The sequence below is a fragment of the Euprymna scolopes genome, chromosome 19, assembly GCF_053919585.1.
Source record: "Euprymna scolopes isolate OS-2025 chromosome 19, ASM5391958v1, whole genome shotgun sequence".
Taxonomy (NCBI): Eukaryota; Metazoa; Mollusca; class Cephalopoda; order Sepiida; family Sepiolidae; genus Euprymna; species Euprymna scolopes.
In genome coordinates, this window is record NC_136500.1 from 99,110,603 (window position 1) to 99,122,277 (window position 11,675).

The 11,675-nt window shown below is 32.7% G+C and overlaps 1 protein-coding gene across 1 annotated transcript in view; it reads right to left on the reverse strand.

Moving 5' to 3' along the window:
* Positions 1-9,947, reverse strand: part of LOC145240285 (zonadhesin-like) — a 129,345-nt gene extending 119,398 nt beyond the window's left edge. Inside the window, exons 1-2 of the mRNA XM_080103866.1 lie at positions 9,944-9,947; positions 7,939-8,183 (exon numbers count right to left, since the gene is read on the reverse strand). Of these exons, the coding sequence (XP_079959992.1) occupies positions 7,939-8,183; positions 9,944-9,947 (249 nt within the window). The remainder of the gene's footprint in view (positions 1-7,938; positions 8,184-9,943) is intronic.
* Between the last annotated feature and the right edge of the window lie 1,728 nt (positions 9,948-11,675).

The window sequence follows — 11,675 nt, forward strand, 5'->3', positions numbered from 1 at the left end:
TATATAAATTTGATATGATCACACTACCGGACAATGCATCTTGTACGTTTTGTGGCTATTATTAATCGCGTTTGTTCAATACCGTAGTTTCCAATCATAGTCACGACGAGGTTCACCTTTCACAACAAATTATATTCAGAGGTGGCAGCAGGATACTGACTTATTTTCTTCTCTCAATTTTTATTCACCGGGAAAAATAGTTCAGAGTTTTCGCTTACTGAGCTTCACCGCAATAATTTCACTTTTCGATTACCTAATTTTACCTAAAACTCATTTCCTAATGAAATAATAATCACTCCCGTATTTTTAAATTCTACAAGGTGCCTTTAATGTTTCCAGACTTTTTGTAACATTTTTAACATTGTCTTAGACTTTTGAAAATCCAGTAGGTCATTGAAATACATTTTATGAGATGACGGACCAAGTTTTATGATCTCAGGCTCAAATGAACAGCTAAAACAGAAATAGGAATACACTTTACTAAAGCCTGATTTTCACAGCTAGTGAATTACATAAATGCAATATGGACGTAAGGACAATGTAGAAGAACGATATGCAATAAAATTTTGTTTAAATTTTGACAAAATGGCGCTTAAACGTATGGAATGCTTAAGACTGCTTTTGGACTATCTTGCCTGACTAAAGCATCAGATTTTGAGTGGCATAAGGCACTCAAGAAGGGCAAAGAGTATGTGAGGCATGATGAGCGTTGTGGGAGAAGTAAAATATTCAAAACACGAGAATTGGTTGGCTATCTTAAAAAACATTATGGAAATAGAACATCATGTCTCAATAGAGAAAATAACTGCACAGTTTGATGTCAACACACAATTATTCGCTAGGTATTGAAAATGCGGAATATTTGAGCAAAGTTTGTGCAATGGGTGCTCAGAGACCAGAAAAGAAGATGTTGTCATAGGCATCAAGACAGTTACTCACCCCCTTGCTGTCTGTGACTTTTGGTTATTCCCTAAGCTTAGGAAAAACCTTAAAGGTTGTCGTTATGAGACAATTGAGGAAATGAAAGAGGCTGCGACGACGGTCATTGCACGCTCACACTAGAGGACTTCCCTGGGGCCTTTCAGACGTTATTGTAACGGTACAACACGTGTATTACAGCTGGAGGAGATTACTTCGAAGAGGGACTAGAGTTTCACGTGTGTACTTTCAATAGAATTGCATGAACGAAAAAGTCTGGAAACTTATTCAAAGTACCTTGTTATTATTGGCTCACAAGGAATTTTCTCACAGGTCATCAATGATCTCATTGAATTCGGCCTGTGGTGTTCCATGGAAGCTGAGTGACAACAAATCTCCCCAGATTTTTCAGTACTCTCCACTTCTTTCGATAACATTTACAAATAAATTTGCATTATCGCAGCAGCTGCTTGCCATTGATTTCTCGTTGGCAGCGGACATTGGTCTTTACTGAAATTTGGGTAGCAATAAGCCTCCCCAAGGTTCCAGTTCTTTTAGCACTTATACAGTAGAGGTCTGGTCAGTGCTCACTCCTCGGTGTTTCCTTCCTCATTGACTACTTAGTAATTCGGTCTCACTCTTTTTGGGGGGAAAGGAGGGAGGCAGTGATGTGGTAATGGAGGATGGGGTGGGGTTAGAGAACTCATAGGTATGCAGCTTCAGTATTCTTCGATCCATGTAGCGCTTCATGCTTTGTGTCTGCAGCAGTTTATCTGGTTTGCGCTTGTGGTTCGTCTGTGTTATTCTCCACATTCAAGGGTTTTCTTTAATATTTCAGCTGTTTTCATGATTGTTGTTCATTGTATTTTTCCAGTCATTCCTCTGATTCCAATTTCTCCCATTCTTTTTTCAAAGTTTTTAGGGATTGCGCCTAGTGCTCCTAATATTATAGGTAATATTTTGATTTTTTTCATCTTCCATATCCCTTTCAGCTCTTTGGCTAGCTTTGTGTATTTGTTCCGTTTCACCCTGTAGTAAGCTGGAACGGCAAAATCTACGATTTGACAGGAGTTTTCTTTCTTGTTAATTATTACGGCATCCAGTCTACTTGCTTGGATAGCTTTATCAGGTTGTATGTCCATGTCCCATAAGATTTTGTGATTCTCGTTTTTAAGTATTATTGCCGGCTTATGTTTGTACCAATTGTCTGTACGTTCGAGATACAGTTGTTTGCATAATTCCAGTGTAGTGCCGTTCCCTCTAGGTCGTGTCTGTTCTTGTATTCCTTTTGGACCAGCTGCGTTATGTATTTTTCAAATTCTTTTTGTGTGTCATGCACACAGTCTTCTATACAAACTAGTCCTCACCCGCCTTCTTTTTTTTTTCACGCAGTCGGTCAACATCGTCCTTTGGGTGTAGTCTATTGTACATGGTCGTGAGTTTCCTGGCCTCCTGGTCGAGTTGTCTCAGTTCTTCTTTGGTCCATCATATTAACCAGTCTTAGTATCTTATTAGTGATACTGTCAATGTATTTATACTCTGCATTCAAGGGTTTTTCTTAATATTTCAGCCGTTTTCCTTATCGTTAATCGTTGTATCTTTGCAGCCATTCTTCTGGTTCCAATTTCTTCCATCCTTTTTTCAACGTTTTTCGGGTTTGTTCCTAGTGCTCCTACAATTTAGGTATTATTTTGATTTTCTTCATCATTATCCAAATCCCTTTTAATTATCTAGCTAGCTCTGTGTATTTACTCCGTTCCTACTTTTCTTTCCTACTCACCCTGTGGTCAGCTAGGACAGCAAAGTCTATGATTTGACAAGATTTTTCTTTCTTGTTAATTATTACGACGTATGGCCTTCTTGCTTGGATGAGTTGTCCGTCTGTATTTCCATGTCCCATAGGATTTTGTGGTTCTTGTTTTCGAGTACTGTTGCGGGTTTATGCTTGTACTATTTGTCTGTACGTTCAAAATACAGTTGTGTGCATAATTTCCAGTGAACTCCCCTCCCCACTTGGCCGTGCCTGTTTTTGTATTCCTTTTGTGCCAGTTTGCTGCATTCATTTACTACATAGTTTATCGTTTCGTCATTTTGTGTTTTCGTTATTCTCATCTTGTCATTCTTATGACTATTCCGTCTAGTTGTTTCTCTTCTCATTTTTATTTTCTTGTTTTGTTATTTGTCTCTCTGTTTTCTTTTTTTTAAGTTTTCAGTGTCTCTCGCTACCACAGTTATCCTTTCTATATTTTGCATTATTTATTCTTCTAGTTCTTTTTTTTTTGTGTGTGTGTGTCATTCACACCTTCTTCTATGCAGGCCAGTCCTCTGCAGCCATATTTCGTTTTCATGTAAAGTATATCAATATCATATTTTGGGTGTAGTGCAGTGTCCATGGTCATGAGTTTCCTGGTTTTCTGGTCGAGTTGTCTCAGTTCTTCTTTTATCCACACTATAAACGGTCCAGAGTGTCTTACTAGTGATACTGACCTTGTATTTATACCGTTTTTTATGTTTCTGCTATATAATTTCATTTCCAAGAGTTTTCCTTTCTCCTGAGGTATTTATTTCCAATTATCTCTTTCATTTTTGTTGCTTTGATTGTGTCCGCTTCCAGAATTCCCAAGTATTTATAGTCGTCTTGTTCCCCTAGTGCCCTTATCTCCGTTTTGTTGGGTAGTTCCATGCATTCTGTTGTTCCCAGTTGTTCCTTAACTAGTAGTGTGTACTTTTCCATTCAAAATTATATTTTGATATCCTGGCTGGAAATCCTGGTCGTGTTAATTAATTTCAGTCCTTGCAAAAAGTTTCAAATCGTCCATGTACACCAGGTGGTTTATTTTTTCCTCTGTGTTAGAGAACTTGGCACTTTCTCAAGATACTGTTCAGGACCATCATGGCTATGATAAACACCAATGGTCATAGTGAGTCTCCTTGGAAGATGCCTCTTTGTCTATCAATTTCTGTTATGTGTTGTGCCTCAGTCTCCATGTTCTCATTACATGTACTATTACGTTGGTTATGCCGCTTGGTATTTTATACATTTTTAAGCATTCTATTATCTGTGTTTGGGGGATCCTGCCGTACGCTTTTTTGTAGTCGATCCATGCCATTGCTTTTTTGCCACCTTTTTGCTTTTGTGGGACTAATTATTTCTACTGTTGTTGTTACTAATACTACTGTTATAATAATAATAATAATAATAATAATAATAATAATAATAATAATAATAATAATAATTATTATTATTATTATTATTACTATTATTATTATTATTATTATTTTTATTATTATTATTATTATTATTATTATTATTATTATTATTATTATTATTATTATTATAAATATTTTACTTCCTTACATGGGCTATAAATCTGGCTCAGCTTGTTTCGATTCAAGGTCATTTCACGACAACATTTACATTCGTAAATATATTTTTAATTCTTGCTTTCCTTTTTTGAAGGCAAAGTAAGAGGATATATAGATAGGAAGCTTCTTCTCATTCGCCTCATTCTTAGCGCTGTTGTCGACTACTATCAGAATTTATTCTTAAATATTTCTTATTCATTATTTTCCTTTTAATTTGGAGGAACGTTCCTTCTGATTATTGCTGTTACTACTTTAATAATAATAATAATAATAATAATAATAATAATAATAATAATAATAATAATAATAATAATAATAATAATAATAAGATACAAACAAAATAATATCATCTCAGTCTAGTAGAATTTCTCTTACATAGAAATACTTAAGAACTAATACTTAAAAAATAACATGGACTATTTCTAAGAGAAATATCTAACTGTTTATTCACTATCATTCCTCACCTCATTATATAATTAATTTGTAACGAAGTTGTTGGTATGTCCGATGTATATAAGTCCGTTGGTGGTATGGAACTTTGATTCAAAAAGAAAACAAAAGTATATTCAAGATAGCGGAGGGGAACAGGACCGCAGATAGATTTTAGGACCGCAATAAGATGTGACTAGTTAAAACCATAGGTAGCTGGGAGTAATTTTATTTTATTTATTTATTTATTTTTGTTATAGAGATTTATTGGTTATATATATATATATATATATATATATCTTGTGTAATTTGTTGTTATTATTATTATTATTATTATTATTATTATTATTATTATTATTAAATTAAGCCCAGTTAGCTCCCTTCACACCAATACAGATAAAAAATAGAAAAGAAAAACATAAACAACAAACAATATATTCATAACAAGTTAGTAAAACATAATAATACTAAAAAGATAAAATAAAGTTAAACAGTTATCTCCCTTACACCATAAGCTACGCGAATTTTACTGCGATACTATAGTAAAAAAGAAAAATATCTTAGCTGTGTCGCTAGTTTGAACCAATAACAATAATAATAATAAGAAGAAATATTTATAATATTAAGATGAAGAAAAAACAAATAAATAAACAAAACAAATTTCACCATGATAAATATCTCCTAATAGAAAAAATATATAAATATAATAATAATAATAATAATAATAATAATAATAATAATAATAATAATAAAAACAAACATAATAACAAATTAAACAGATTAAAAATATTTATATAGATATATACATAACCAATAAATGTATATGAGAAAAAAAGAAAATAAATAAATGAAATAAAATTACTCCCATGCTACCCATGGTTTTAACTACTCATGTCTTACGGCGGTCCTAACCTCTATCTGCAGTCCCGTTCCCCTCCGCCATCTTGATTATACTTTTGTTTTCTTTCTGAAAAGGCGAGGTATCTTTTTCCCGAAATCAATCAAAGTTCCATATCACCAACGGACTTATATACATCGGACATACGAACCGCTTTGTTACAAATTAATTATATAATGAGGTGAGGAATGATGGATGAATAAACAGTTAGATATTTCGTTACTCAAACATACCCGTCTGTTTGTTTGTTTGTTTTTCTTTTCTTTACTCTTGTTATTCCGGCCCTTTCGCATTGTTTTTGGTTTTAAAACTCCCATATATGCCTTTAACAGCAATGCTTCAAGCAAACTATAATTTACTTATATATATATATATATATATATACGTGTGTGTGTGTGCGTGTGTGTGTGTGTGTGTGAAAATTATTTTCCGAGTACAAAATTTCATTATGGCTAAATATAGACCAATTAACATGATGATTACAAAAATAAAAAAATTGAAAAAAAGGCTAACTTACCAGGTTTCGTTTATCGGTCAACAGAGCTAAATCAAGGAAAATTGTAAATAATTTGATTTAATTTTATTTCTATTTAGTTTTCCCCATATATATATATATATATATATATATATATATATATATATATATATATATATATATATATAAATATATATATATATATTGTTCTCTGCCACGCTATATTTATGACTCGCCTTGGTGCCCGCCGTTGCCCGGGTGTTTGGAGTTGTGAGTTGAGCAAAAAAAAGTCATAGGCAAAAAGGTTCGAACCCGTACCACGAAGGAGGAAAAGAACGTGAAAAAAAACGTGACGTCTTTGCTGCTGCGCCCGTCGCCAAACCGGAAGTGACACATGTTTAAATTAAGGCTAGCTAATCGGAAAGAAAGGATGGTATGCAAAAAAATCGGCGAAAAAAGCGACACCTTCTTGTAAAAAATGGCCCAGTTGAGGGTGAATAATTAATGTTTTTAGCTGCTTTTGGATATTTGTTGACCGAAGGGTGATGCTTCAGAACGATACCATTTTCGTTAAAATCTGTTAGCTCTGTAAAAAGTTTTAGACGGCATACAGACATACATACATACACACATTTTAACATACAGGTAAGATTAATATTACAGATAATTTGTTTAATCGCCATTTTTCTCAATTTAGCTCTGTTGAGCGAGAAACGAAAACTAGTTAGCTGGCATTTTTTATTTTTATTTTGGTGATCATCATATTATTTAGTCTCTATTTAGCCATAATATATATATGTGTGTGTGTATGTGTGCGTGTGTGTGGGTGTGGGTGTGTGTGTGTGTGAATGTTCGTTCTGTGGTTTTCCTAATCTTCGATGTTGCTAGACGTTAGAAATGTATCGGTCTACAGTTCTCCTTAGACGGTTATGTTGGATGGATTACCATATGATCTAAAGACTCGCGAAGGGAAATTATATAAATTATTAGATGTTATTTAAAGAGTTAATCAAATAAATGTTTACATCAAATATAAATTATACTTTCATTGTGCGAGTGTTCCACTCGACCGTTAATACATCACATTGTTAATGAACAAAAGCTGAAAAATGTTCGGATAATAGAATTTATGAATAAATAAATAATAGAATTCTGCAACAAAATAAATAATAGATTATACTGTATAAATCTTAACTACAGATATAATTCATATAAGTGTGTAAGTATTTCACTATGAAATCATGTTTTTACACTACTATTTGTCGGTTTAAAAATCATTAAATAAAATAAAACGTTCTTATATGTTGTGTAGTGGCAGCTTGGAAATTTACTCCCGATATGTACAAATGTGTACCAGGCAGGTTATACGTTCTGCCATTGGCTTTGTAAAAATTACATTTTTCTCATTTTCCCTCTAATATATTCTACTTCTATACTACTTGTATAAACAATTACATACATACAGACATACACATACACATACACCTATTAATTTATGAAATTTCTGCAGTTTTCTTGACGGGTAACTCAGTCAAAAAACATGAAATCAACACCAACAATGACAATGTTATATTCAGTCTCCGTCACTGTAATATTTTTCCATTACTGAACGTGTAAAATGCGGTTCTATATTTTCTTAACATATCTGTCTGAAAGTCTGTCACGCTTAATTTTAAAATAAGTTGTCCGTTACAGTTAAGTTTCACCTGATTCGCACTGGTCTATCATTGTTAGAGAATAAAGTTTGAAATAGCGTTTTCGTTTGTCTACTACCCTATACCTTGAAATATAATTTTGCATCACTGACTTGACGCATCTTAAGCACATGAATTGTTCAGGTATGTTTACTTACGAGCATTGTGTTTCGAGGCAAAAGTCGAATTGTAACTCCCTTTAGTTTCACATCAAGCATTCGAGTATAAGACACTCGATTATTTCCTCGGTGTTCATTTTTAACTTCAACTGCGAAAAATTCCGACGCATTTTTTGTGCTTGAAGCAAGAGTATATTTGCAAATTCCCATGAAATGGATCATTTGACCGTCGAAAGTTTTGTAATGTGGATCACCCGACACGCTGCATTTACAGTCCGGCTTCACTGAAAACAGAAAGTAAAGTATAAAGCAAAATATGATTCTATTGAAATCTATTAACATTTTATATTTCGATCTCAAATGTAGCGAGAAAAAGGTGTTCCAGTATTGATTACCGGTTCGCATATGCGTTTGTTGTGTTATGTGCGATTAATGTAAGAGATATTGCACGATGTGGTTAAAATACTCATATGTGATGTTTGCTATATCTTTTCACCTTAATTCAATAAGGAAAAAAGATATAGCAAACATCACATATGAGTGTTTTAACCATAGTTCCTGATTTCAAAAGGCGAAAAACTAAAAGATACATCTGCCTTACTTTTAATGCTAGGTTTATTTATGGTGTCTTTTAGATTTAATAAAAACCCTTTAAAATTTGCTGACGAGGAGACCTTGTTTATTAAAAAACTATATGTAATAATTATTGTCCGTAACTTGATGTCTACCACAATAAAAACACGGTTTTCCGAAACGATCGTACAGATAATTGATTTTGTTGTTGTTCCTTCTTGTGAAACTGATTTTTAATTTAATTATAATTTGATTTCTAAATTTTAAATTATCAATCACATTACTTAATATATATATATATATATATCAACCAGACACACACACACACACACACACACACACACACACACACACATATATATATATATATATATATATATATATATATATATATTTAAGCCCCCTCTTTGGGTAGAGCACTGTCGTAAATAATCTCACCCGCTACTTAATTGGCTGAAAATGCGAAGCTCGTCGTTTGTTTGTTTACGAACATGCGATTTGAGCACTATAAACGTGGTGGCCGGTGTCTATTTAAATAGGCATTCCGACGAGTTATTTACGGGTGTCGATTCCATGGTCGAGTGGGAGAACTGGCGACTGTCAACACCACGGTTCTAGGTTCAATCCTTGGCTTGGGAGAGATGCTAGTCTAGCGGCACTGATGAGTTGTGATACAACGAAACAGGACTGCATGTCGATGACTACAAATATATATATATATATATATATGCTTACCCTCCCTTGTAAAATATATATTAAGAATATATAAAATATAATAGCAAAAGAACCACTGTATCTTCATGTTAATCCTAAACAGCCACACCCCATCTCTATATCCGCTGCGTATTTTTCAGCTTCTATCGATCTCCTTCATTCATTATAATTTATTCCTAAAAATCCGAAGAAAAACCTCTCCCAAATACTTGGATTGGAAAGTTGTAGCATGATAGTCTCCATTCACTATCATCTATTCTTAGAGTAAAGATCGCAACTAAATATTTTTTGGGATTCTCATTTCTGAAGCCACTGTGATTATTGTGGTTTCTAATTACCAAAGCTTTACAAGGAACGGTCATATTTTAGTTTGCCTAATAAAATATGACCGCTCCCTGATTCCTGACTTCTTGCGATTTGATTTGCTCGCTGCCTGCTTTCATTAAAAGTTCCTTGCATTTTATTTTGCAATCCAATACGGCTTCCATGATTAATCGAATCGCCTAAACATATACTTACATCCACTAATCTCACTTCACAATTGGACTTGTACATTTTCTTTTCTGCAAGATAAACTACACAGCCATTCTTACTCGGCTATTACAGATAAGATCAACAGTTCAGACTAGACACCTCAAGGTCCTGCACAATGTAAATAAATACTTCGTTTATTTTACTTTTACGCGGGAATTTTGCTCAGCTTTCTCCGTAAAATACATGCTCATTTCAATTCGGTTTCGTTTGTACATAAACTCACTCATAGTTCGTAAACAGTCGTTCATTTCCGTTCAAAGAAATACCAAACACACATAGTCAATAACCACCCAAAATAACGTTGAGAATGTACTCTACAAGAAAATTGTAATTCTTTCAATATATTTCTTGATTTTAAACAATCTTCCCCGGTTCGTGCTTACAAAAAAGTTGAGCTGAACATTCGAAAAATTACGGAAGCTCAGAAAATATAATTTACATTCATTTTGTTTGTCTATAGAGGAAAAGTACATTTATTACTTTTACACACTGAACAAATTCCTAGATATATTAGTACGTAATTTATCTTGCTTTTTTACTATATTTATTTGTTGTCTTTTTTTCATTTCTGTATTTTGTCGGCGATTATAATTAATACTTTGATATATGTTTTAGTTTAAGAGGAACCTAATAGGGACTTTTGCGTGTTGCAAGGTCTATCAAATTAACTGATAAATTATACTGCCGATTTTTGTATGGAAATAGCTAATATAAATTATTTATTAATAATAAAATTAAATAGATTTATTTCCAACTGAAAAGAGCTTTATTCGAGCAGAAGTGTCTAGAAGTCCTTTTAATTTTTGATCATACTAACACTTTTTCAAATCACGTTTTACACAAAATGATGAGTTACGGAAAATACTAGACATTGTCAAAAAAAGAAGTTTTATTTAAACATTTACAATAACAATGTTAATTTTAAAACATAAAATAACTTGTGGCAAATATATTTTGGGAGGTGAAAATAAGGAATAACATAAGCCATTCCTAATAGCATAAATACGTTACCGAAAAGTGTTTTGAAACAAAAACAAAAAAACTATATCGATATTCAAGACGTTTGGTTGCTGTTAGTTGCTGTTGTTGTTGTTGTTGTTTTCTCAAAAATATTTGAGTCCTTAATTAATCAAACTCTAGTCCACCACCTTACAGTTGCTAAACTTCTGTCAGACCACCAATATATATATATATATATATATATATATATATATATATATATATATATATATATATATATATATATTAATTACAACTCTTTCTGAATGTATTTATTTATGTTTGACCGTTGTCCTTCTTTTTAAATACATCTTTTTCTTACACCAATTAACTTGACACTTCCTATTTTAGGCTTTTCTCCTCCCCCTTCTCTTATCATTACCCTTCTATCTCGAACACCGCTTCTTTGCCCCGTTTAATACTTTTTTAGTACATACATTATCTAGCATAATTGTAACACTCTCCTCCTCCTAACTTGGATGGGATTACTCTTCTTTCCCAGTTGCTTTCAAATTCCACTACTTCGCTCTTTTATGGATATGGAAGGGCGTTTTGTAAATTTTGTCCCGCTCCATTTATAGTTCTTTACTTTTTATCGCTTTTCCATTTAAATGTTATATTTAAAAAAGGCTTCATATGCCTCTCTTCACAAGTTAACTTTTAATTGCGTGGATTGAATTATACTCCTGCACTTCACTACAAGCATTTTTCATCCCTTCTCTTTTCCTGGATATTTTTGTAAGAGATTTCGAAAGATATCTTACTAAACATCTCTTGAGCTCACTAATCGCCTCACTATTTATTTTTTAATTTTTTCTTTTTTTCTTTTTTTTTTCTTTTTCCATTTTTAATTTTTAATTTTATTATTTCTTAAATCGGACTAATCAACTAAGTTAAATCGTTACGAAGTCACGTAAGTTTAGTATCGGAAATTTGCTCTGTTTATTTAAAAAATT